Consider the following 27,900-nt stretch of genomic DNA (forward strand, 5'->3'; position numbering starts at 1 on the left):
GCGGGGGTGGGGCGGCGGCGGCAGTATCAGTAGCGGCGGCGGCGAGGGGCAGCGGCGGCGGCCCGGGGCGGCCGCTTGGGCCATGGCGCACCGTTACCTGCTGCTGGCGCGGGGGACCTGCCGGCGCCGGGGGCTCCCCGGGGTCCTGCTGCAACAGCTGCTCTGCGGGAGGGGCCTGCTGGGGGCAAGGCCCTGCCTGGCGCAGGTGAGGGGCAGGGCACGGGCCTGGCCGGCCGCTCCCCCGCCCGTTGGCCGTAAGCATGGCGGGGGGGGGTGTCTCGGCTGCTGAGGTGACGCGCGGGGCGGCCCCGCCGCCGCCCGGGACCCCGCGGCGGAGGGAGGCGCCCCGCTGCCCGGGGCCGAGGGCTCCCCGCTGCTCCCCGCGGCCTCTCCCGGCTCGTCTTCCCCCCGCTCCGGCGGGGGCGGCCGCCTGCCCGCCCGGTGCCTGCCGTTCCGGGCGGCGGGGAGCGTGGGCCGGCGGGTGGGCCCGAGCGCGGACCCTCCTGGCCCGGCAGCGGCAGCCGGGCTGCGTGCGGGAGCAGCCCCGGGCACCGCGGGGCTTCTTCGGCCTCCGGAGCGGCCGAAGGAGAGCCTCTCTTGTCGGCGGAGGATGAGGCGGCGCCTGAGAGCCGGTGCGCGGTGCCGCCGGGTTCCCGGCGGGTTTTCAAGCGATGTGTTCCACCTGCGGCAGAAGCACCCCCTTTGCTTTGTCCAGGGCGGCGGTCCGCGGTGGGCGGGTTTGTGGCTGTCCGCACGTAGCGCCCGTGCTGCGGGCTGAGCGACTCGCGAACCGGCTGCTCTAGCATTAACTGATCAGTCGTGGTGGCTGACTCGGTTCATTCTCGGTAAAGTGGTTTGGACTGTCATCTGTTACAAGAGGCGTATAACCCTTGTTGCCAACCCTAACGTATCGCAGGAACGACAGGCCTGTGCTGCTGCTTGGGAGAAGGGAGATGCTGAACTCCTGCATCTTTCGATGGCACCTTGGGCAAGTCGCTTCATTTTTCTGTAGCGTATAGCAGAGAACAATTGCACCTTGGCAGGTATGAAGGTTATTGCTAGGATAGTGATAATTGCGAGATGAATACCCACAAGGACGTTAGTAACTTTGACCTAAGTATAAATATGGGGTTTCTTTTTAATGTTGAATTGGTGTTTTTGTTTGGTCAAAGGTGAACATCTTTAAGACAATAAATAAAACACTGTTGGCAGTACTGCTCATCTGTCAGGAAGCTAATTCTCGTTTCTGTCAATAAAACATGATGAGTTTTCATTTGGAATGTAACAGAGGAACTATGAAGGCAATTTTATATTCATCCTAGCATCTGGGTCCATGTGTAGGTAGCAAAACAAGGAACTTTGTTTTTGTGAAAGCCATTACTTTTTTTGATCTTTTTTAAAAAAAAAAGTGAGTAGCTTGCATTAAGTTAGATTTCTTTACCAGCTTTCTGTCCCCACCCCCCAACGTGCTCTTATGTAATGTTTTGGTGACTTAGATAATAAAGGCTTCTAGCTTCATTTTATTTTGTTTTGATTTGGAACTTGTTTATGGATAAAGCTGTAAACTTGTAACTTTCTAGAATTAATGAATCCTTGGTCTTTTACTTACATAGCTAAGCAAGTGGCTTTTCTGATGTTGCTTTGTGTAGCCTTAGTTTTTTAAAAAATGGATAACGGTTACAAAGTTTTTGTAAAGTCAGTAGTTCTGCTTATTTAAAATTAACTTTTATTTAATGTTGGAAGGCACTTCTTTGGTGTTACAGATCTTGGGTTTCTGTTACACTCTGGAGTAGTAACATTTTTCTGCGTTATTTTAACTGTAAAACTGACCTTTGTGTACTTTGCTTATCTTGAACTTCTGTTAAAAAAAGTTTTGATTTTTAGGAAGGTGTCACAAGGTTTGCCTGAAAAAAAATTATTATTATTAGGGGATTTTGGGTTTATATGCTGTGGCAGTTCTTTCACCTCTGAGAGAAGCTGGGCAGTTTCCTGCTAGATAGCCCAAACCAGCATCCAGTCAAAACATGCTTTGTTTGCTTTCCCTCTGCTTAGGCTGCGAGCGTGCTTGTATCAGCTAAGCTTGCTGTAGCATTCCCATTGCCAGCCAACCCAAGGACAGGTCCTGTATCAGGATCAATATGATCAGTTTTCATGCTGGTGATTTATAGTGTCAAAAAACCAAACCAAAACAAGCAACAACAACAAAAAAAACCCCAAACCCAAGTAGTTGTTACCATTGTAGCACGGTTCTAACAACTTTTGTGTTTGTGGAATGCTCTGGTGAAAGGAAGCTGTGTGTTTCAGTAGATTGACTCACCTAGATCTGTTGGTAGCATAAAAGCATACTTCCTAGACTCAGGTGATTTACTGAATGTGCCATGAAGTCAGTTGTTCCCCTTTTCTTACAAAACAACTTTAAAACACTCAGGTCTCTGCATATTAACTTGACAGGTAACTATGCGCTTAATCGTGGAATTTAGGATCTGTAGAGACAATCCAGCAACAAACCAGTTCCATTATTCAGGTCTGCCCCAAAGCTCTATCTGCTTACCCTCCTCTTTCCCCTTCACTCCTTCTTTCTCTCCACCTCCCCTGATTAAACTATAACTTAATTCTGTAATAAACCCATGCTGGTCTAGCTGAGCCAGGCAATTGGATTTGGCTTACTTAAACTTTCCTTTTAAATGTGAACGGTTGCTTTGTTTTAGTTGGAGTAAAGGTTTCTGAATATTCCTGTCTCTCTACAAATAAAAAGTAATCCGAGCTTGCAGAATAAATAACTCCCAAATTTTTTGGTGTTGTAGGAGACCAGTGACACAGAAGGGAAGCCAGTATTACTGGACATGTCTTTGAGTTTCATCGCTTGCTCTAACATTCACTACCTGTTTGTATTTGAACTACAGATGGGTTGGTCTGTGGCAAGCTCTTTTTATTTTATTGCCCACACAAATGCATCCCACTTGTTCTAAAGCTTTTTTAGGCACACAGATGCAGTTGCTCATGTTGGAGGTCATAGTGTATTGGACCTAGTAGCTGTTCTCTAGGTTAGCTGCTCTCCAGATTATCTGCACTGCACATGCTTTTCATGATCAGTAAAATATCCTCTTGGATTTTCAGTATCAGACTTTATTCAAAGACATGCCATGGCACAAAATAATGGCTTGATGGAGCAGCCTAAGAATTCTTAGCTCAGTCTATAGCAAAAGCAAGCAACAAAGATGTTTTGGTATTCCTCTTGGTTCCAGCAGGTGGAAGTAGATGGCTGCTCAGAATAAGTCTAATGTATTTCATCATTTAATAAGGGGTGGAGGGGGAAGCTCCCAGGCAGAAGGCTTCAGGAGAGTTAGCATTCAATTAATGATATGTCAGCATTCCTAGGGTAGTTTTAGTATGCAATCTAGTATCCTATGAGTTTAATATGCAAAAATAGGTTTTGTCTACAACCATTACAACTTGACTATAACAAAATTGCTATGGAGACACTAGCATTGAGCTTTCCTTCAAAAATGTAGTCCTAGAGGCGTTAGTCCTAGATGGGTGTTTCCTGTTGCACATGATACTTTGAGTCATGTTTCCAGGACCTGTTGTTTTCTCTTTTTTGGTTTGTGGTTGGTTTTTTGTCACTATTTCTCTGGCTTTTAAGGTAAATAACTTCTAATGAAAAAGAACAGAAGGAGACTGAGTGCCTCTATGGGGCAGAAGGGAATGGAGGCAGAAAGTAAGTCAGCCTGTGGGGGAAATATGATATGGATAATTTTTTTTTTCTCCTTAGAAGCTCTGGGAAAGCTTAGGAAGGGCATAAGTTGGGATTTTATCTAAAATACGTCCTTCTTGAAGAAAGGGGGTTTGATTTCTCTGTAATGAAATTGCAGTTTACTCTGTTTTTAAGTATTTGGTTATGATACCAAAAGTTTTCTTGAGAATTAGTAATTTTAAATATTTATATTTCCTTCATTGTACTCAAATGGTGAATAACAGTAAACAATTAGTCTTAGAACAAGGTGTGATAGACTTGGGTTTGTTGTCTTTTGGTAGCTGGATCTTCACCTACGTAGGGGTTTAGGTCTGCTTTTTGAACTGGTGTTTCTCCTTTGTGTTGGTTTCTTAGCTGGATGTAAGCATTGTCTGCCATATCCCTTTCTTTGGATTCAAGCAGATCTTTCATATTCAGAAGTTACAGGTTCTTAACTATTTGGAAAAAGTTGCAGTTCTTTAACAAAACATAATGCAGTACTGTGTGGATCTTGCTTGTACAATCACAGTTAGTGCTGTACTTAAGTGTCATTCAGCTGGTATTATGAAATATTTCTAATAGGATTGGTGTGTAGGTATTTAAGGTTCATAGCTTGTAGTGTTTCCTGCTTGATTTTTCTCTTTTAATAAAGAATGTCATATTTGTGTGTAAGATGAAAATCTGCTCTTAACAAATAGAATAAAAATTTCCTTGCTGTAGAAATTATCCATTCGACTGAGTTTTCCTTTTCCACTGTTGTCTAACGCTCTAGTCCACAGCAGTTACTACAAAGTCTGTTGTAAAGTTCCTGTTATAAAGTATTATCTGACTTGTTGCAGTTTGGGACTACTAGAGAGCTTGAAGATTTTTGTGGCACCTTCTTGTTGCTTTATATTTGTTTTTCATCTTTCAGCTCCGTGAAGAAGTTACCACTGGAGTTACTACTGACAGAAGTACTGTCTTGGCAAGTGTAATTGCAGCTTGCAGAAGGCTTTTCTCTCAACCTCCCAAAGGTGATTATAACGTTGATAAGTGAAGTGAAGCAGACTGCATTCCTTACTGAGGACAGCACGCATTGTGTGCCGTTTAGGTTTATTGTCTGTGGGGAAGTAAGCTCTTGTACTAACCAGCCATTTATCTTGAGATGGAACATTGATTCATGGGATTTCTAGGAGCTATTAAAGAATGACTGCAGTTTGCTCAACTTAACGCTATGCAATGCAACTTTCTGTTCAACTAAGCTTGTCTATCTCTGGTTTAAAGGATAGCTTTACTTTAGGTTATTAAATACATTTGATACTTTCTTGTCAACAGTAGTAGATTTATTTATGGGAATCCGGTAGAACTCTTCAACAAAAAGACAAGAACAAAACCATTTTTGCAGTCTATATGTTGCTAACTTCTTTGCTGTTGTATACATTCAGCTTGTGACTGCTGAAGTGTAATGACAGAATTGTAAACTAAAAAACAATTATGAGCTCTTTAACTCTTTCTTAACAGGATTTGAAAAATATTTTCCCAATGGGAAGAAAGCTAATGGAACTAAAGGTACAGCTGGAGAAACAAAAGGTACAAAAAGCTGCTTGATTTCAGTTCTTTTTGTGTAATGGGTATTCATTAGACCAGATTTTAGCATAACATGTGGGTTTGGGTTTGGGGTTTTTTGTTTATTTTCAGAGTAGATGTTTCTGTACCGGATTAGTTTAAAAGTGTGAATTGATACATTTTTATTAAATGTTATTTTGCTTTCATATCATGTATATCTTCTGGAATAATGTTTATTTTCTCTTATGCTTCTGTTGGAACGCTGTCCTTAAATTCTCGTTTTACTGTTTCCTATTGGTTGACATTAGTCATGCATTCATAAATTCTCTATGTGTATAGTTCTCAGCTTTTCCTAGAGCAAGCTAAAATACCCATTTTGTTGTGTGGAATAACTGGAATTGTCATTCTGGGTGAGGATCCAGAACCAGCTCTTTAGCCAGGACCAACCATGTAGCCTGCTGCTTGAAAGAGGAGTTAGTAGTGGCAGTGCTAGAAAGAGCCCTACCTTTACAAGGAGGGGAGTGAATCTGGAAATGATTAGCAATAACAGCCACTCCGTTGTATCAGCAATCTATATAACGTGTCTTCCAAGGGGAAGGAGAGGCAGCAACTCTGAGTCTCTTACAAGAGCAGTAATAGGAGCACTAGTTTTCCTTCCACTAGGCCTTGAATGGTAAAATCTAGTGTCATGCCTAGATGCCCAAACTACAAAGCTGTTGAAAGAGCCAGGGTTGGAAGGAGTGTGTGTTAGTGTTGTGCTCTGTCTTGCCCTCTTGAGCATGTTGACATGACATTATGCTACACCATGTAGGCACCTTGTGAGTTAGATGAGTAGAAGAATGATTAAGATGAACACCTCACCTGTAGTTGGCTGTTACTGTGCTGTGCTTGTCTCTAGAATATTAAAAAGGGATGCCAACCTGTGATACCGATAAACCCTGAGCTTTAAGAGGACCATAGTGTGACTGGAGGAGTGAATTATGGGAGATGGAGATGTTACTTAGACCTTATGGTATTTTTTGGGTTTTTTTAAAACAAACAAACAAAAACCCCCACAACCCACCAGCACCAAAACCATCAAAAAGACCCACCAAACCCCACCCCACAACCCCCAACAAAATGCTTAGAATAATCTTGCATGTCTTGGATTAGTGCAGTAGAAAATTCCATGCAGTCTCCATAAGAGGCTTCTTTTTATATGTGTCATCAGTTTTCAGAAGAGAGGTCTGTTAATTGTATCATAACTGTATGAGATAATGTCTCTCCACCAGCTAATGGATATGTATCTGTTTTTCTATTTAAAAGGCAGTTTCTCACGTCTTCTAATTATTGTAACATTGCAAACTAGTTCATTTTTCAGAACAACTCTTTAATTTTAAAACTAATAAAAACTTGTGTGAGATTGGTATAAGATGTAAAGATGTGTTTTGTTTTGGTTTTTTTTATGTTATATTTTTGTTAGAAGCAAAGCAAGCTAGCGCCCGGCAGCCTAGTGGGACTAGTAGTGGAGGAGGCAGCAGTGGTGGAAAAAAAGGTGGCAAGAAAGAAGAAACTAACTGGTGGACCAGATTACAGAAGGTCTTGACTTTAAAATATCTTTCTTTATGGTACTAAACGTCTTGTCCCTGTGAAATAACCTTGCATGTGTTTTGCTTTTTAGGGCCATATTCTGATTGCCTAAATCTTCCTTAAGCCTCTTGTGCCTAGAATTTCATAATAACTGGCTCTAGGTGGCTCCACACTCAGTGCCTTTCATAAATAACCATTTTGTATATACCTTCAGAGGCATCTAACTCTGATTCAGGAATGTTAATGGAGTTTTAAGCTGTATGAATATGGTTGCTAGTAGTCAGTGTTCTTATAGTGGAGCCTCAGGCCTTTAAAGGCTTCGTATTTTGTTTCAGAATATCAGTTTGTAAAACTTGCTGACCACACAATGCTAGTTAAATGTAGTTTACTGTTAGCCGTTCTGACCTTAATGGAGTACTTGCATAAGTTTCTTTTTGAAATTTGTATTTATTGTCATTAGCTGTAGCACAAAGATGATAGCATCTGGCAGTACAAGAATATAAAGAATATTTTTCTGATTTTACTTGGTGCGCATAATCTTTTTTTTTTTTCTCCTTCCTGTTTTTTTCCTGTTAGTTTTTTCCTTTATTTTTCTTGGTCTTGCATCTAGTCCTGGAGGGCAGGGAAAATTGTTTTAGAATGGAGGGAGAAAGGTCATATAACAGATAGCAAAACTTTTTTTAAAAAAAGTAGTTCATAGATCAAAACTATTCAATTACTATTTGTAAAACACTTAAACATTTTCTACTAATACTGTAATTCCTGTTATATCTGAAGTTACCAAAGCATGTTTATACCACAAAATACAGCTTTGACGTTCTCTGTGGTAACCTTGAGTGCAGGGAATAGAAACCAGAAATAGATACTAGAACCTGTTTGTTATATACCTTATTACAGACTCTAAAACTTTTTTTTTCTCCATTTCCTAGGGTGACATTCCATGGGATGTCAGGGAGTTTCGGATGTATGTAGTGGGAAGTTCTTTTTTCTGGACAATGGTTGTATATTACTTCTTCTTCAGGGTCCCTGGGAGAGAAATCACCTGGAAAGACTTTGTGAATAACTACCTTTCTAAAGGAGTGGTGAGTAGTGAGGGGAATCAAAAATCGGTGTGCTGAAGATGCTCATTTCTGCTTCCCTGCTTGTGCTTGTATTTGTGTATCTGTGGAGTGAGAACTGGCTCAAGAGTAACTTTTGAGGGAGAGAGAGGGATTAGCTTTCATCTTAATCAGTTCCTTGATCTGATGTTCTGGATGGCTATGTGAAGGTTTGTATCATTTCAAGAGGAGAGGGAATGAGCAGCTCAGGACAGAACGTCTTTGTTGGATAGCTCGTGTAGATGCTGGTTTGAAGGAGCAGTGTAACCGCAGTCTCTCAGGGTATGATTTTACAGTACAGGTAAGCTTACCTAATGGCTTAAGTGGATGTGCCAGCTGCCTTCAGAAGAAACTTATTCCTAACCTTGAGCACTTCCACGAGCCCACACCCTGAAGAAAAAAAAAAAGTTTTCTGCTTGTTTCATGCCTTAAATCAGTTCCTCAGAGAATCTGAGGAGCAGCAGTGTGAACAGAAAGGTGGGGGTGGGGAATGGAAGAATCCCTTCAAGGACAGTAAATTGGCATAACTATGTTGTAAAATAGCCTCCTTTTATTTGTTTTCTCCTCTCTTATTTCTTCTTTCCTTCTTACCTGGAGCCACTACTGAAGCAATCAATTTTATCATCGGTGTCCTATCTCTCTGTAGAACTTGGCAGCTTTCCACACTTGACGTAATAGGTTGGTGATGCCCTGAAGTTCAGGAGATTGAGTGTCTTACACAGGCCTCTTCCACTTCAGGAGCCACTAGTTCTTGGCTCTGTTAACTCCCTGTTTGTAGCTTTGCCTGCAGATTAGGAAAACATTGGCTTGCTTCCTCCTCTAGGTTTCAGACCTGGGATTTTGTGTTAACAGCATGCTTCCTACCCCTCCATTACTTTGGTAAAGTGCTAAACAAGTTGTTTCCTACCTTTCTTTGTCTTGCTGATCTATGCAGAGCTGCTCTCTGTATGCTTCTCCCCTTCTGCCTAGACTGTCTTACAGTCCTGTTCTTACTTGACAATTCTGTGTATGTCTTGTGAAAAAAACCTTACTGATTATATTTGTCGTGAAGCAGTAAGACAGTAGCTCAGTAAAAAGATTAGTTTAGCTGTTACAGTGAACAAAGCCAGAACCCTTGTTGTAGAAAAGCATTATGAAAGTGGGTTGTTGCACAAAACCAAGTCTCTTGGGCCTTTGTAAGACGTAGTCTGGATATTCAGATAAGCTAAATATGTAGCTATCAAACGCTGTTGGTTGCCATGCTGGTGGCCAGTTGATGGGGAGAAGACATCAGCGCTACTGGGGTTACAGGCTTTTCAAAACAAAGATGTTCAGGTAGTTTTGCATTAAGTCAGGCTAGATCTAGAGTGGCTTCTTAGCTCATGTTTTGCTTCATTTCTGCCAGAAATGGCCACATGTAGTGAGTTCAGGGAAACAACCTTACTAGCCTGTGTACAGTTCAGGCCCAACTTGTAGAACCATTGCTAATTTTAAATCCTTTAAAGATGCTGAAACCAGTTATTTTATGGAAAGAGGAGGAAAAAATGGAAAGAAACTTTGGTTGCCTTCTGAAGAGACTCTGTCAAATTCAAGAAACTAACCATTTGAGACCTTTAAAAAAAAAAATGCTTAATAGTACATATCTGCAAACTTGCAGCTCAATTCTTGATTTTAGTTTATATGGTACCAGTTACCTCAACTAAATTCTTCTTTATCTAATTGATGTTATTGTGTTTAACATGGTAGGACAGGAAGTCTTTTATATTGGGGAAAACAATTGTAAGTGCAAAGTTAAGTTTTCCCCCATTCTGTTCAGTTTGGTTTGTTTTGGAAGCTGCTACAAGAGTTTGGAGTGTGGTCTATTGCTTTTGGTGTTTGACCATTGAAATAGTTAAGTACTCTTTGACTATTTCACTGTACCTGTGATTTGAGCTGAGGTGTGCATTGAGTTTTTTACTTGAAAAAGGGTATGAGGTCATCCGTTCAATCTAAGTTTTAATGTGCCAATATTCCTTGCTTGCTGATTACATACACAATTCTTCATGCCATTCCTAATGGCAAACTGTAGATTGTGGAGCCATCCTGATCTACAACATGAATTTTATTCTCCTTACTGGAAAACAGAACAGGTTCGTATTTGGTATATATAGCTCTTAGCTGTGATGGAAGTGCAGTGACTGTACACTCTAACCCATCACAAGTTTTGTTCTTTCCTCCTACAGGTGGACAGACTTGAAGTGGTGAACAAACGCTTCGTTAGAGTGATCTTTGTTTCAGGGAAGTCTCCTCATGAATGGGTAAACGTTTTTAATAGATATATGTAGACATTAGAAACAGCAAAGCAATCTTTTTAGGTAAAGTTTGATGCAGAAATCTTGGTCTGGAGCATTAATAATCTCTTAATCTAAAACATGTTTTCTGCCTTACTGTTACATTATCCTACATTGTGTGTTTTTCACTTTACTGTATAGATTGTTTTGCCGCAAATATCTTAAAGCTATGGCAAGTAGTTCTTCCCCAGCACCATGCTCTTAATACAGATACATGAACAGAAAGAGTGAGAAATTGCTGAAGGTTCTGTATTTCTAGCTGCTGTTTTCCATCTGCTCAAGAAAACCCCAGACTTAACCATACACACTTTTGGATATTTTCCATTCCAGACTGCTTTTAGCCAGTTATTTGAAAAACGAGAGAAGCTTTGTCAGGTTACCTCTTCCTGGGTGGTAGAGTTTTTTTTAACTGACTTTCTGAAACAAGGTCTGCCAGTCCCTCTGGGATAAAGTGAAATCTGCAGCAATTACTTCATCAGTTGATTTCAGTGTGACTTATTTATACACCTACTCTTTAGCCCACATACCACCAGTTGTCTTAGTTTCTCAATCAGTTAACACTTAGGACTACTCTCATTTTTTTTCTTTTTCAATATTAGGGTAAGTAGGGGCAATTCAGGCAGGTCATGGTGCAAAAAGGGAGATTTTCTTGAAAAACCAAATCTCAACACTGTTTGAAAGTAATGTCTGGAATTTTTTTCCTGGTGTATGATATAAGTTCATGCTGTCTTTTGTGAAGACAGCTAACTTTAAAGATAGCATGGACTCCAAAAGTAGAGAATTGCCTTTCTTAATTAGGAAAGCTGAGACCTTCAGGTGAAACAGTAAATTGTATGGCTGCTGTGTTTGCTGGTTCAGTGCTCTGTATTATTCTGACTGCATAGCTCCCTTCTAAAGATCTGTTTGCCTACTCTCCTTCCATTTATTCCTGGAGAAAAATGCCAGGTTTTCAGTCTGTTTAAAGTGCCCCAAAACTATTGGGTGTATGATTCCTGTAGAAGCAATGACTGATACAGTATATTCAGGTTCGTAGGCCTAGATTTATTAGGTGCATCTTACATCCGTTGCACACTTTATAAGGCAACTTAAAACTCTGTTTTGGTCTGAATCTGTTCTGAGAATTGCTTATGTATGTGTTAGAAGAAGTTGGCTTGTAATGAAGCTGAAATAAGATAGGGCACTTTGTGGTGATCTCTGCTTTTTTTTATAGCAGTACGTCTGGTTTAATATTGGTAGTGTGGACACTTTTGAACGGAATCTTGAAACTGTGCAGCAAGATCTGGGAATAGAAGTGGAGAACAGATTGCCTGTAGTCTACTCAACAGAGAGTGATGGGTAAGAAGTTGCTTTAAAAAAAGTCTCTTGATAAAAATAGTTGTCTTTACAGTAGAAAAGTAGAGTTGCGAGACATGCATCTCGTGCTTCGCTAGGTGGCAGTATTATCAGAATAACAATTATCTTGGTTTTATTTTTGAATGTTAACTGTAAGAGGAGCTGTTCAGTACTTTGTGTAGAAATCCATATCCTCCTACCTTAAATATAGCTTATTACATAAATGTTTCTGTTTACAATTAGTCCTTCCTTCATTTAAGCCCTTCCTCCAAGTGACTTGGACTAGAGCAGGAGTCAGCCAGGCACAGCTGTAAAGCTCCAGAGATGGCACTCATGCAGATTTTTGGACAGACAAAACACAGCATAGAACTACAGCATATTGACTGAGATATAACAGGCACCAATTTCTGCCTGTAAATTCAGCAGAAGTCAAATTCTGTGGCCTTGCAAAAAAGCAAGAAATTGGTGATTAAGTAAATCACACTATCCTGCCTGTTAGTAGGAGCCGGAAGATGCGTCATGCTTTTTATCTCTAAATTGGTTAAGAAAAATAGTACTGACATTGGATTTATGGCATTGTTGCTTCCCCAGTGGGGAATAATGGCTCCAGTACTAGATTTGTATTCTTGGTATTAGTCTTATTGACCTGGGCTTTAGAAGAGACTAGATGTGGTTTTCTGAATGGTTTAGACGACAGATGTAATCTTTTATCCCAAGAACTGATTTCTTTTTGATCTAAGTCAGCAGTTTGAAAATGACTCCTGCTGGTGTCTGTGAAATAGGTTTTGTACCATCAGGAAATTCAACTTTGGGTGTAGTAGCTCGTATTACTAATGAAAAAGGCTCGTTTTCTGCCGATCTTGTGTTTTCATTCTTGATACTGTGGTGTGTGTTTCAGTTTTTGGGGATGGAGGGGGAAGTTTTGTTTATTTCTGCAGTGTGTTTTACCAAGCTGCTGCTGCCTGTTTGTCTTGGTGGCAACAGGAAGAACAGTAGCCTTAACTCTGGACCATCCTGTGATTTCAGACAGAGGTTTTCTCTTCCCTGTTCTTCTACAAATTCTCTCTCCTCGTTTCTCTGTTTCTGTCTAATGGGGCATGCTCTTAAGGATGGTCCATAAATAAACCTGCTGAGCCCTTATTTAAACAAATCTGGGAAAAAAATGAGTGGGCAGGGCAACATGGTGCTTGTGCAAAGAGGCTGCATGTCAGCCTGCGGCTTCGCTTAACAGACTGGGAAAAGTATGTAAGTTCCTATGTCGTCCTTGACCTTGCACAAATCTCTTACTTGCTGAACCCCTCTTTCTGACCACAGTCTCTCTGGCCCTTTCCTCCTCAGTGTCTGTTCTTCATAGAATATGTTGCCTGTAACTTCTTGCTCTGGCCCAGAAATGCCACAGGAAACAGGAGAGAGCAGCAGCTATATGATCAGTACTGCTGTTCCCTGCCAGATCAGAATCAGCTGAATACCATAGAATAGGGAAAATCCTTCTTTTCTTCATCTCAGAAACATGGGATATCAGTAAAGCCTGGCAATCCTGTGCTCATATATGGTAGTGCTTCTTTTCAGCATTTTGGTTTTGCTGAGTGTTGACAGAACCTCTTATGATCTGTTCCTTGAAGGTCTTACCATAGAAAAATCTGTGCAGTGCTCGGATACTGTGACAGTGAGGATGGTGTCAGTATTAGGATTTTTGGCCTGTACAGAGCTATGCTAGAAAGCTGGAGGACAGACTGAAGGATAATGGGAAATGAGTAATTAGAAAAAACAAAAACAAACAAAAAACAACCAAAAAAACCCAACAAACCAAAAACCTTTAGCCATTGGGAAGGGAAATAGAGACATCAAAAGAAGAAGAAAATGAAGAAAGACCTAAAGGAATAAAAGCAAGATTATATTTTGGAGAGAAAATTCTGCCTGAAGTTGTAGCATACACTGATTATATGCAACCTAATACAACTTATTTTGACAACATAAGCATTTGCATAAACTAGTCCTGTGAATTTACCTTTGAAGGGCACACAAAATGAGCTACTTCTGTTTACTAGGTAATGCAGTTTTCCTCTGTAAAACTCATCAATGTCACTTGATGAGGTGTTTGGTTTAAAAACAAAGAAAAAAAAATAACAAAACAAACCCCAAAACTGTCACTTGTTAAACATCAAGTGTAGAAATGTGTTATCCTCTTAAGATTATTAATTTACATTTTCCCAGGGTCATGAGGGAAGGAGGATGGGCAATGAAAAATTAATTCCAACTCTTCAATTATAGTTACAAGAGGCTTTTTGGCCTGTTTGGCTTCTGTAATTCAGAATCTTTTTTTTTTGTTCTCAGATTTATTTTAGTTATTTCCCAATCTGAACAACTTGCAAAAATGTAAACATTACAAGTTAACAGAGTGTTTGTCCAGAATTTGTTCAGGGTTGCTTATGATGGAACCAACATTTTATATGTTATATGCAGTAATGGATTTTTGAAATATATGTGGTTTTCTGCTTTGTTTGGTTTTTCTCCACAGGTCTTTTCTCCTGAGTTTGCTGCCTACAATCCTGATTATTGGTTCTTTACTGTACACATTAAGAAGAGGTCCTGCAGGCTTAGGTCGAGCAGGGCGTGGAATGGGTGGACTCTTCAGTGTGGGTGAAACCACAGCCAAAGTCCTTAAGGATGAAATAGATGTTAAATTCAAAGATGTAGCGGGCTGTGAGGAGGCCAAATTAGAGATAATGGAGTTTGTTAACTTTCTGAAAAATCCCAAACAATATGAGGATCTGGGAGCAAAAATTCCAAAGGTAAGGAAATTATGACTTAGCAAATAAAGACTTTATTGTTTTGGTAGTCCTCAGTATTCTAAATTGGACTAGTAATGTGTACATATGCAATGCTTTCCAGCTTCTCACAGTCAGAAAAAAAAATAATAAATAGGCATTAAGTGCCAACAGTACAACTGTGGTGCCAGAAGATTTGCCTCGTGGAATACTTCATCTGTTTGCATGGGTCAGAAATGATACATCGCGTGCATGTGTACCATCATTGTTGTATATAGCTGTTACAGAATTGTCATTTGGCTATGTTGTTGTGAGAGCCCATCTGATGACATACTTTTTTTTTTTTTAATGTCAGTCAAAGAAAACACTGTTCCTGTAAATCTAAGACAGCATGGCAATGTTGTAACTAATTCTTTTTTTTTTCCTTTTGCTGGTTTAAATGAGAGATGATTTTCGGTTTGTTTCCTTGCACAGTTTTGACTGTGGTGGAAGAAGAGCCAGTGGACTGAACATCATAACGTAGATCTTTTAAGTAAGATATTTCATAGGCTTATATTATGTTTTCTTCATGAGAAAAATATACCTCTTTCTCTTGCAGGGGGCAATTCTGACAGGTCCTCCAGGTACTGGGAAAACACTTCTAGCTAAAGCTACAGCTGGAGAAGCTAATGTACCATTTATCACAGTCAATGGCTCAGAGTTCTTAGAGATGTTTGTTGGTGTGGGTCCAGCTCGAGTAAGTCTTTGGCTTTGTTCTCATTTCAGTATTAGTTGTTGAAAGGATGTTGTCAAGTTTGGGAGGCAAACTGATTGTAGCTGAAGTTCTTTCATCTATGCAGATTACTTACAAGAAGACGCCAGATGCCTGTCTGAACACAAGAACCATACATGTACCTTTCATAAAAGGAACTAATGAGTTCAGTATCTGGTTGCATGTCATCGAGACCTTAAGGGTTTACCTCTTTGCAGGACCTTAAGAAAATAGAACCAAACTCTCCAAGCTCTGCTCTGAAGTAAATTTACTAGCTGGGTCAGAAATAGGTAGCCCATTTGACTGCTGCTATGGGAACATCTCCTCCTGCTCTAAATCGTTCCTATTTCTTTGAAGAACTTTATTCTCTTTGTGGTGTCAAACTCTTAGATATAAGTAGTTGTCTGGGACACACAAATGAGCTTCTGGTTGAAATAGGAGTCCGAGGGTTATGGAGCTAATGATTGATTTCTGGAGATGAGGTGATTTAAATAAGTAAATATATCTGTCTAGCATTTTTTGTGCTCTTTTGTCTTAACTCTCAAAATAGCTCATTAAAAACATACGAAGTGGAGGGAGTTAGCTATGTTCCAGTACATCTGTTTTTCTTTAATTATTTTTTTTATTACAACTACTTTTCAAACATTCGGTTTTAAATCTATCTTCTGTCTAGGAAGGAAGGACACTTAAATCTGCTGAAAAATATTCTATAAACAAGTTACTGGTAATATTTTACAAATGAGGTGGGTAACAAAAAATTAAGGTTCCTCATAACGTCCAAAATTTATACGCCATTTTCCAATAGTTCATACCTTCACCAAACTCCAACTATCTTGTCTTAAGCTTTAAAAAGTATACTGCAAGGTGACACACTTTTGGAAAACTAAGATTTGTTTGCCGCAAATTCTGCAAACAGACTTAAGGAGGTGTACCATGGTTTTTACTTATGTTTAAAAACTAATTCTGCTAGCATGAAATGGAAATGCTTTAGGGTCTTGATTTTGAATTTGAAATTTGACAGGGAATAGCTCTTGCCAGATACGCAGTTTTATGTCCTGTGAAAATTCTCAGGAAAACTCATTTTGACTAAGTTCTGTAAAGCCCTGAAAAACTGCAGTTTTCACATGTCTAGATGTGTTAGAGGTTAGCAGATAAACTTTCCAAGATTTGGTCCTTAGTTTGTCACAGCTGTGCATGCATATGCCTCTTGCAAGCCTGGGTCTCTCTCAATGGTCTTTTGCTGGACTTACAGTAATAAAGGTGGGAAAAGATAAGTGAAGCCAGGTAATTTTGGGTCTTCTGAAAAGAGAAAAGGAAAGGGGCATGGAGGACACATGCAAGTAGGCACAGAGCTTGGAGCCGAGAGTAACAGGAGCTGTTCAGAAAGTTAAATGCAGAAGCTAGTCGGGAGTGGAGGCTTCAATGAGGATGCAGAGAGGCTGGAAATCTGGAAAGAAATTGGCAAAAGGAGCTGCTATGGAGGGGAGAGGGTATAGACAGAGTGGGGAAATAGATGCAGAAACGGGTAACAGGGTAAAAAACATGGATGGTGACTGAAAAAAGTGACTTTAAAGCCAGAGGGTATGGAGATAGTGATCATGTATGTAAGATGAGTGGGACTTGAAAAAGGGAGCATACAGTGTGGAAGGGACTTTACTGAGAAAGAGTAAGAAAAGAAACTGATCCATATTCTCTGGGAAAGTATCAGATATCCTGAAATAATAATGGTATTCAAACTACATTGTCATTAGTTGTCAATACATACCTGAAATGCCCCAAAGCAAAGTGACTTAACCTTTCCCTTCTGGTCTGTGCAGATGATTTACCAGCTTTTACTACCCAGTGAAATCTGTTGCCATAACAGTGACTGCTTTGGCTGTGAATTGAGGTTTCAACACAGTTAAGACAGTTGTGAATGATGCTAAATTGATTATTTGTAAATTGGGATATGCTAGAATTAAAACTGCTTACACAGCTGTCCTGATTTTGGCTGGGATAGAGTTAATTGTCTTCCTAGTAGCTGGTACAGTGCTGTGTTCTGGGTTCAGTATGACAAGAATGCTGATAACACACTGATGTTTTCAGTTGTTGCTAAGTAGTGCCTAGACTAAGTCAAGGATTCTTCAGCTTCTCATGCCCAGCCAGCAAGAAGGCTGGAGGGGCACAAGAAGTTGGGAGGGGACACAAACTGGGGGGAGTTGGCTGGGGCAGGGAGGGGGTGCAGATTGCTGCTCGGGAACTAACTGGGCATTGGTCAGCGAGTGGTGAGCAATTGCATTGTGCATCACTTCTGTATATTGCAATTCTTTTATTAGTATTGAATTAATTATAATAACAACAATAATAAAATGACTATTCTAACAGTTCTATTAAACTGTTCTTATCTCAACCCACAAGTTTTACCTTTTTCCTTCTGATTTCTCCCCCATCCCACTGGGTGGGGGGGAAGTGAGCGAGCAGCTGCGTGGTGCTTAGTTGCTGGCTGGGGTTAAACCATGACAACAGCCTTGGTTCCTTTGGTGTTTTTTTAAGTGTATATGCATTATGGTAACTTTCAGTTCATTCCTTCTGAAAAATAGCTGCGTGTTTCTGGATCTCTGTCTCTTTCCAATCAAAAGATAGTTCACTTTTGAGCATATGACACTTTTTCCTTGTTTATCATGTTCCTTCATGCTGTATTCATTGTACTTTTTTCAAATTCTGTTTACTACAGAGAGTCACTCTGACTTGTAGAGTGTACTGTCCAACATTCACATCTCTTCACATCTGCTGTACATTGTCATCAGAGAAGCCTTCTCTAATTGCATCTCTAATGTACAAAGTAGTAAAGCTCTGAGTTGTACATAATTCTCAGGTCAAGATTCTTCTGTAACTTTTTATTTCCTGTTTGCTCCAGTTCGATTCCTGAGTTGTAGATCTGTTAACTCGCTGAACTGGTTTTAATGAGGTCCTTCAGACATATTTGCAAGCAGAGTAACATTGTAATGTTGCATCTTAAAGCCAATCACATTGTGATGTTAACTACTACAATAGTATTTGATAGGTAATATTTAAAATCTGAAAGTAAAAAAAAAAAAAAAATTATTTCAGCTATTTGCTCATTGGCCATTTTTTCCAGACTTCTAGAAGTTAATTTAACTTTCAAATAAATATTTGGGGGTGAATTCAGTTTTCCTAGCCCATGTAATGTAGAGACAGGATGGCTAAGAGCCAATATTTATAAGAGCATATTGTTAGAGTACAACAGTAAGTACTTGTAAGTAAGTCTTAAGTTCACTGTAGGAGCTACATCACCCTAACTGAAGAAAAACTTAAAAGATTTTATTTCCTTGGTGTGAAGACTGTGTGGTAGCATGCCCATTCACATTCCAGTTCTGCTTATAATACTGTGCATTAAAGAAGAGCTTAAAAGAGAAATCTTGCTTTAAATCTCTGAAGTTTGGAGGCTTTTAGAGCTGAAGGTGAAGGCCTATTTCAGTTATTCAGGAAAAATGGTTATTTCTTAAGGCTTTTAAGTTTTTTTTGATGTTCTTAATTTATGGATTGAGAAAGGATTTGTCAACCAGTGGGCCTCCACATCAGTGATTCTTGCTGAGCAGCAGCTACAGTGTAACTTCTCATTGCCTTGAGAGCTGGCTGGAGGCTGTGGAATACTTAACAACCATCCTCAATTATGGTGATACTGTTACTGATGTTGTCAATTATGGTGATACTGTTACTGATGTACCGCATCCCCTCCTACCCACCCCCCAACTGTGAACAATTGCAAACCAATCTGATGCATACTCTGTTCTCCTATTAAGGTTAGAGACTTGTTTGCTCTTGCTCGTAAAAATGCCCCGTGCATTCTCTTCATCGATGAAATAGATGCAGTAGGAAGGAAGAGAGGAAGGGGCAACTTTGGAGGACAAAGTGAACAAGAGAACACACTCAATCAGCTTCTAGTAGAAATGGATGGTAAGTATTTAACATCTAATATTACAATAACAAGGATAAGGGGACGAACTAATATGCTTGTTCAGACCTGTTAACCAACATTTGGGTTCTAGCTTAAATATAAATTGAGTGTGTTTACTTGCTTCCTAAAATGAAGAATGGTGACTCATTTTGCTGCAGCCCGATGTTTTGCTAAAATTCGTTTGGAAAAAAGAACCATCATTCTGCATCTGATAACTCTTTGTCATAGTTGAATAGGCCAAAAAAAAATTCTTTGGATGAGACCAGTCTGTCTGTAAAAAATACAGCTAGCCATGCTGGTTCTGCAATTTCCTGAGCAGTTAATCTATTATTGCGTTTTGAAGATAAAGCAGGATTTGATATAGTACTTCACAAAGCAGAGCCCAAGGCCATTTTTTTTGCTTGTTATGAAAAGCTGGACAATGCTTTAATAAATGGAAGTATTTTCAGCTTTAAGATCATTTGTTTAAGCTGTCAGTTCTTATGTGGCCCTGTAAAGCGGACAGTCTTTTTATTTCTTTTTTTTAATGGAAATTATATTTACACAGATTTTCTCTTTATTACATTTCTTCAACAGGATTTAATACAACCACAAATGTAGTAATTTTGGCAGGTACTAACAGGCCAGATATTTTAGACCCTGCTCTAATGAGACCAGGACGCTTTGACAGGCAGATTTACATTGGTAAGTTTTATCTGCATCACTGTTTAGTTCTGTGTTTGTAGCTATTTACATATGTAAATTTGTTCCTTGCACACATTCAATTAGAATATATATATATGTGAAAAGTAAAAGCATACTTTTTTCATCTTAAAGGACCCCCAGATATAAAAGGAAGGGCATCTATATTCAAAGTTCACCTTAGACCTCTGAAATTAGACACCGTCTTAAATAAAGATAACCTAGCAAGAAAACTCGCATCACTAACACCTGGTTTTTCTGGTAAGCAACTCCTAATGCCACTGTTCTTCTCCATTTACAGTATAAGCTGTAGATATTTTAGTTCCCTACTATTTCTGGTTTTCTTGTACCTGACCTTCTGGATGGCACTCTATTTTACTGTATTTACTGGTACAGCAATGAAATTCTCTTTGCCTGTTTGAGCAAGTAAGAGATTTCTGAGGGTCTTAACTTTTGTCTGCCTCAATCAGGGTGACATACCAAACGGCAGTTTCAGCAAAAGCAATCCAGAGATTTCTCATTGCTATCACTCGTGTGCATTCTTCCTTTTAATATGTTTGTTGGATTCTTTGAACGCTACTAGAAACTTGGGGTTTGTGTAGTTTGTGTGCATGTAAAAACTTCTCCCTGGAAAATGTACTGTAACTTTGTGTTGAATTAGGAATGAATGTGAGAACTTTCATTACTGGCTTGTAATTTAATCCATTTAAAGTCTGTGCTGACTAGTAGTTGAATTCTTCACTGTTTTCATGGTCTGTATAAAACTGGTTTTCTGAGGTCTGGTTGTCAACATTGCTGGAAACTACAGTGATGATGTTTAAACTAAGTTATCTCAACAGCATTACTGCAAATAATGTTAACAAGAGGTGGATGGCTTGAAACCAGTAATGTGAAAGGATATCCTTTAGAGATACATCAAGGTCTGAGCTGTACTGGATCCATATGTAGGAAATTTATTCTGCTACGTATATACGTATAGTCTGTTGCAGACAGACAACTTACGGAAGGTAGGATATATCAAACTAGTACTTCACTAGTAGTAAGCTCTATTTGGTAGCTGTCTACCTAAGAGAAAAATCCTAAAGCCTATAACCATAGTACGTGTATTTAAATATCTCAAAGAATTATGCTATGTGTAATGAATTATTTCAGAGCGCATTACCTTTAATTTTCAAGTTCTATAAGAATCTATAGAAAACTAATTCTAGATAAGGTTATCTTTATGCTAGACTGAGAGAAAATTGTTGAAAATGATCAGTAATTCATGCCTTCTGTGCCTTTAGGTGCTGATATTGCTAATGTTTGTAATGAAGCTGCTTTAATTGCTGCAAGGCATCTCTCAGATGCTATAAACCAAAAGCATTTTGAGCAAGCAATTGAAAGAGTTATTGGAGGTAGGTGAATCGTGTCAATCGTTTCTCAAAAACTGTAATATGACAGGCAACTTCCTTTTCTATATACATATATAGAAAGCCACACTTTGAATCTTTCTCCTGTTCTTCAAGATTGTATATTTTTTGACTCCTAAACACACCTGATGTTTAGAAAAGAAGCAAAAGAAGTATCCTGTCTATATTGCTGACTTCTATAATAGGGAAAGGGGTGCGGAGAGAAATTTCATCAGAATGCTTTTTTAATTTCTTCAAAATGGCGAGAGGAATAGGTGTTTGGATTTAGCAATGTTTTTAACTGCTGTTAGCCTGAAGTAGTGTAGAAAATTATTTGATTTTTAAAGTGCAAATGTTTTGCTTAAACGTTTGAATATTCTTAAGAACTTATACTTTGAAACTAGAAAATCTAATCAAGGATGAGGTTACAGTAAAACCTGGACAGTACAAATTTCTAGAACTTGCAAATTTTGGAGTTTTTAAACTTTTTTCAATAGATTGTATACATGGCACCTAAGTATTGCTCACCATCTTTCTAAATGAAGTAAGTGATTTCAGTGGAGAAAGCTGTGTCTGAAACTACTAATCAAATTTATTTTATAAAGGTTTGGAAAAGAAAACACAAGTACTGCAACCAGAGGAGAAAAAGACAGTAGCATATCATGAGGCAGGGCATGCAGTTGCAGGATGGTTTTTGGAACATGCTGACCCACTCTTAAAGGTAAAGGAAACTAATTTGAACTAGTAATTTACCAGTAGCATGGACAGCATCTTTTTCTTTTTTTTCTTCCCCCTAAAGTTGAGAGTATTGTTAAGTATTAAAATATGTAATCTTGCAAAAGGTAGTGTAAGTGTGTAAATTTTAGAGTACTTTTTTGGTTCACTACTTGTAGCATTCTTAACTGTTTTCTGACTTAGCTGTTACAGGGTTCATAGTATAAATGTCCTTGGAAAGTGAAAGGGACCTGATCTTCCCATGAGTCTGCCTACCTTGATAGCTGCTGCTTCTCTGAGGCTTTTAGTTACAGATCAATGGTTTTAGTTAATCTTACCAGGTTATGCAGGTAGATGCTTCTTCAGGAATATAACTATAAAAATTACCATCTAGTGGCTAATTTTAATTTGCTTTTTGCATGCACAGCTTGAGAAGTTGAATATAAAGAAGGACGGACCCCAATCTCCCAAACTTGCTTTAACATTCATAGTTTTGCTTGGCTGTGTTCTTAATCTTGTCTGACTTTCAAGCTTAAAATTAATCTTGTACAATTTACTGCTGGAAGGAAGGGCATTAGTAAACATGGAAACTCCTCCAACTAGTCAGAGTACTAGAGATGAAGGAATGCTGTGTCTGTTCCAGAATACTTAAAGCCCAATAGATAACTCTGAAAGAACTGTGGACTTTCATTAAAAAATTTTAAAAATACCATGCTGTTTGGAAAAGATATGACAGTGGTCTTACCTTTCTTTTCCAGATATTCTAGTAGTTGTTATCCCAGTTTAGAGCTAGCCAGGGCTTTTAAGGATAAATCACAATGAGGGCAAAACTGTAAACGGAAATAATGTCTGAATTAAACTTCAAGGGTGAGTATGGTGTAGGTTGCAGTATTAAAAATTGAGTCAAACCAAAGAATACTTTGTTTAACACTATTTAGTTCTAGCATTCTGTTGCTTTTGCTTGTAGGTATCTATTATCCCACGTGGTAAAGGACTGGGTTATGCTCAGTACTTACCCAAAGAACAGTATCTTTATACCAAAGAGCAGCTACTTGACAGAATGTGCATGACTCTGGGAGGACGTGTATCTGAGCAAATCTTCTTTGGAAGAATTACAACTGGTGCCCAAGATGACTTGAAGAAGGTGACCCAGAGTGCGTATGCTCAGGTATGTGCTTAAGTGAGACTTTTTTTTTCTTATAGTTTTCTTTACCTACTACCTAACACTAATATTTTGAAATTATGCAATTTGATCAGGTATGTCCCTCAAAAGCCTGTTTTCAAAAAATACTATATGAATAAACTTTAGGCTGTTGTTGTATAGAGATGCTGATGACTCAAGTGTTTTATTATAGTCTTACAACAGGAGGCTATGCATTAGGCTTTGATTACTATGCTACATCTGCCCACAGGAACATATATGCTGCAGTTGGATTCAAATTCATGTGGAAATTGTATACTTTTAAAATGGAATTTAGTGCACAGATTTGATCATCTGATCCTACCTACTTCTACAGTTGCCCGGTTTGAAGACCCAATTTGGATTCACATGTGTAACTAAATCCAGAAAACCTTGTATTTAAGCACTATTTGCTGTCAATTAAGGCTGCTGAAATTGACATGAGTTTGTGTTTATCATATTAACTAGTGTAGATGAGTAATGTGAAATACTATCAATGTAATGACTCACCAAAGTGTAGCTGTGCGCTACACATGGGTGTGTTATTCCATTTCCTGCATCAACACAAAAGATGTCATTTTATAAGACACTCACAGGGTGAACAAGAGAGACATTTTAGAGTACTCTTCTTTTCCCCTGCACAACACTTACCCCCCCACCCCCAAACCACACCTACCTCCTGGTCTCTGGTGTTCTTCTTGTTGCCCCAGTTCTGGAAGTAAATGTGCAATGAAATCTTGTTAATGTTAATTTTATGGGATCTTCAGTGACTCTTGCTTAATTTTAAATTAAAAAATGTTTAAGTACAGACTTCTATTCAGGTTAACCAGACATATTGTCTCTAAAGAGAACTGGGGGCTTAAATAAAAGTATTGAACTTTTCTTAAGGAGGCAGGGTAAGATGTTTGGTTCTAATGCTGAGATCTCTGAATTCTGAATATTCTTTGTCATACCTATATTGATCTTGCAAGACCAAGCAGAGAAGTGCCGCTTTAGTAACCAACAAATTGATAGTAGCCATAGAGTGAATACATAAATAGCAGTTTGAACTTATTTCTGCCTCTGCTGGAGTAAAATGCAACTTAAACCATCCATGTTTGGCAACCAGAGGACTCAATATTCAGTAATAAGTCAAGTAAGATAAGAATCATTTTCACCTTTGTAGGGGAGTGTCTTGGGATGAAGTATAGCATATGATTTTTGCATATGATAGGATAAAAATCTTCAAGACCCTCTACTTTAATACTTAAGTTAACTTATCTATGTGGGTGAGTGGAATATGCTAGACTTTGGATGCATTTTGAATTGGAAAAACACTTATTTCTAGTAAAGAAAAGAGTATTACTGCTTAATGAAGGCTGAAGTGTTTTTCTGTAATATCTTACTATTTAAATAGCGAAGCATTATGTACATTATGAGTAACCACCTTTAAATGGTGATATTTGTATCCTTCAATTTAATCATTAGAAAGAAATAAGTGGAAGTCAACTAAGGTACTTTAGCTTAGGTAGACTTGAGTTTTCAGGGAAGGGTTGGTTTTGGAGGAAAAGACTGGGTCATAGTGAAATGAATTCCTCCTTTCAGTTTTGTTCACTGTATTTTACATCAACATATCCTAAAATCTTACTATCTCTCCTTTGGTTTTTTTTTTCTTTTTTATTTTTTTCTTCAGATTGTTCAGTTTGGTATGAATGAAAAAGTAGGGCAGATTTCCTTTGATCTCCCTCGTCAAGGAGACATGGTATTAGAGAAACCTTACAGTGAGGCAACTGCCAGATTGATAGATGAAGAAGTACGGTCGCTAATTAACATTGCTTATGACAGGACGCTAAGTCTCCTGACTGAGAAGAAAGCAGAAGTGGAGAAGGTGAGCATTACAGTATTTTTAGTCACCAAATTCAAGCTGGTAAGCCAGAATCTGAATTGAACCAAATAGATTAAAAATAGTGACTATGTAAGTATATGAGGCAGTTTGCTCAAAAACTACTTGATGTAACCTTGAGGGTGTGTCACAAGACTTAAATAAGTAAATAGAATTCTCCTTTTGTGTTGGAACACCTCTGAGGTTCTTGTGAACGTGATTTAACATTCCCTCCTCCCTTATATGGTCAATATTCTTTTGGAAAGTTGGAGGGAAGAGTCTGTCTTCTAAAGTAGGCTTTAGTAGACATACAAGTATGAAACTTAACCCAAATACAAAATACCAGGATTCCAATTCATTAGGCTAAAAGAAGCTCTCTAAGAAGGGAAGTACATATACCTTCCTTTCTTCTGAATTCCTTTTGAATGTTAGTATCTTTCTACCATCATCCTTCCCTGCCACCTGGCTGCTTGTGATCTGCCTTGCTGCAGCAGAGATTACCCTTGTGCATATTCTCTTCCTCCACACCAGAAAGCTTGATACAGCAAAAGGATAACTTTCCAGGATAGGCATCTGATAGGCTTTATGACAGGAAGACAAGTTTGTATGGATTCAGTAAATGTGGTGTTATAGTAGGTCCACAACCCCAAAAAGATGACTGAATACGGTTCGTGCTGAACAGTGTGCTCAGTGACCCAAGAAGGTTACAAACTACATTTGTACAGTATTGTATGCATTGGTATTTTATGGTGCTCTTTAGCTTGTAACATATCAGCAGCCCTGTTGAACCATCTAGTTTGATAGGAAGGGAATGCTTGTTTTCATCTATAACTTTGTGTCTTGCATCAGGAGCCTTTTGGCAGCAGCGAAAGGCTGCTGTTCTGAAGCAACAGTAACAGCAACAGTGGCCCACAGGGAGGGCACTTTGCTAAATCTTAAAAGTAGGATTTAAAAAAAAAAAGGTATCTTTGCTACCTAAATGCTCACAGGGGAGAAAAATGATGTATTAAGTGAACTCTGAGCAACCTGTTTCTTCTATCAAAATTAATCAGTGCTGAATTGGGTCCCAGACTGCCTTAAACTCTTCCAAGGAAGAGAGCCAACTTAGGTATTTTATATGTGTGACATAACTTATTGCTATTCCAGGTTGCCCTACGACTACTGGAGAAGGAAGTGCTTGATAAAAGTGATATGCTAGACTTGCTTGGCCCAAGACCATTTGCAGAAAAGTCTACTTATGAAGAATTTGTTGAAGGTACAGGAAGTTTGGATGAAGATACTTCACTACCAGAAGGCCTTAAGGACTGGAACAAAGAGCGTGAAAAAGAGAAGGAGGAGACAACAGATGAACAGGTTGCTAGGCAGATCAGAGGAGGGATGCCATTTTAACTGCAAAGTGTGTGATGATGTTGACTTGCACTCTGGAAGAGAAACAAACTCACCTAGTTTGTACTTCAAAACAAAAAAATATTTATTCAACCAAACTGTATTAGGGATGGGTGGAAGAGTGATCTCTTGTGATGAGATAAAGATGTTCTGCTCACAGTTTACATGTGTGATACCATCTTTTACCAGTCAACTGATGATAATCTTTCATTTGTCAACTGAAGAAACACACATTGGATTTGAGCTGCAGTGGAATGCCAGAACCAAGCCCCTCAAACTTTGAAACAGTTCAGATTCATGCACAAACTTTGTGGCACTGGTCTCTTTTTAAAATATATGTAAGCTTACAAAAATTAAAGTTTTTTTGATTATTCACCTAAGGGATACCTGTATGTGACCTGTTTCCAGAAAAAGAATCATACAAAATGCATTGTTGAATGCTTAGCCAAAAGTCTGGTCTTACAAAGTACTAGCTTTGCAAAACTATCAGCTTTTTCATCTGACCCTTTTCCCCTCCACCTTTCATTTTGATTTTAGAAAAGAGTTTGTCTACAGAGAACTGCCATGTAAGTTGACAGTGAAACTGGACACCCACTTAAATATCTTAAAAATGTACTCATGGTTCAGTGTCTTTAAGTCTGAAACTCAGTTGGGCTCCTGCAGTTTTATTAGTCAGTTTTTTACAGAATTCTGTAAGATATTGAACATATGAATGTGTTGTGTAAATACAGTTTGAGTCAATAAAATCAGTACTTTTCTGAACAAAGGTTGTTTTGGTTTTTGGTTGTTTTTTTTTCTGGTTTCTTGGTATAGAATTCAGACTAATACAAAACTTCCTCTTAAGCATAAGATTTTGTTAAATTAGGGTGCCAAGGTTGTGCTCACAAATACCAAAACCAGCAGCCAAATCCAAAGGTGCTAAATCAGATTGTCAGAGTTTCATATTGGTTTGCTTAACCTCAAGTTGTCTGTGGGGGTTTTTTTTGGGTTTTGGGGGTTTTTTCCTCTTCCTCTCTCTGCTTAGTTGAATACAGTTGTCTTAGTATAGTAATCTGCTTCTGGTTGTCTGCTGCATGCTAGGCATTTATTAGTTGGAGAATTCAGCTGTTCAAAAATTAACTGAGGGTCTGCCTATCCCAGAAGAAGAGAGGGAAGCATGGTTGGGGGGTGGTGTGGTGGTTAAGTCGGGTAGGAGAATGAACCAAGCTTCTCTGCTGGACAACAAATCCTTTAAGGCTTATGACTGAGAGGGCAGGTTAAGGGAATAATCGGTGATTGATTCCATCTGTATGTTGCAATATCCTGGAAAGCAGTAGGATGACAAAGCAAAAAGTTGTCTTGAAAGGTCAGACATATTTGAAGTAAATTGTGTATTGAAATTACTCTTGGGATTTTTTTTCTTTTTCTTCATGATGAAGCTGTTGCCATCTCTGATGTTGCCTGGCTTCACAGTGAAGAGGAACAAGGGAAATGGAGCAAATTTAGGGCATATTTACTGGGCATTTTTAGTTGTTAAACAACACTTCTGCATATCCCTATTGGATTCATTGTTGTAGAATAACTGATAAATAGGAAAGCATCCTGAATAAAACTAAACTTCACTTCCTTTATTATTGGAGTCAAAGTTT

At 38.9% G+C, this 27,900-nt stretch overlaps 1 protein-coding gene across 3 annotated transcripts; it reads left to right on the forward strand.

Moving 5' to 3' along the window:
• Positions 1-6: 6 nt before the first annotated feature.
• On the forward strand, positions 7-27,038 carry AFG3L2 (AFG3 like matrix AAA peptidase subunit 2). Of its 3 annotated transcripts, none has more exons than XM_052787082.1 (17): positions 7-205; positions 4,647-4,746; positions 5,234-5,302; positions 6,741-6,856; positions 7,777-7,929; positions 10,146-10,220; positions 11,467-11,588; positions 14,104-14,377; positions 14,952-15,089; positions 18,908-19,061; positions 19,639-19,746; positions 19,879-20,004; positions 21,027-21,137; positions 21,737-21,852; positions 22,813-23,013; positions 24,698-24,892; positions 26,033-27,038. In XM_052787082.1, exons 1-17 carry the CDS (start codon positions 83-85, stop codon positions 26,273-26,275), a joined length of 2,424 nt encoding a protein of 807 aa, XP_052643042.1. In that variant the 5' UTR covers positions 7-82; the 3' UTR covers positions 26,276-27,038. The 3 variants fall into 3 exon arrangements, with proteins under 3 accessions (XP_052643042.1, XP_052643041.1, XP_052643040.1); XM_052787081.1 differs by having other exon boundaries at positions 6,744-6,856; positions 11,464-11,588; XM_052787080.1 differs by having other exon boundaries at positions 8-205; positions 11,464-11,588.
• The last annotated feature ends 862 nt before the right edge of the window (positions 27,039-27,900 follow it).

This window comes from Harpia harpyja, chromosome 5 (assembly GCF_026419915.1).
Source record: "Harpia harpyja isolate bHarHar1 chromosome 5, bHarHar1 primary haplotype, whole genome shotgun sequence".
Taxonomy (NCBI): domain Eukaryota; kingdom Metazoa; phylum Chordata; class Aves; order Accipitriformes; family Accipitridae; genus Harpia; species Harpia harpyja.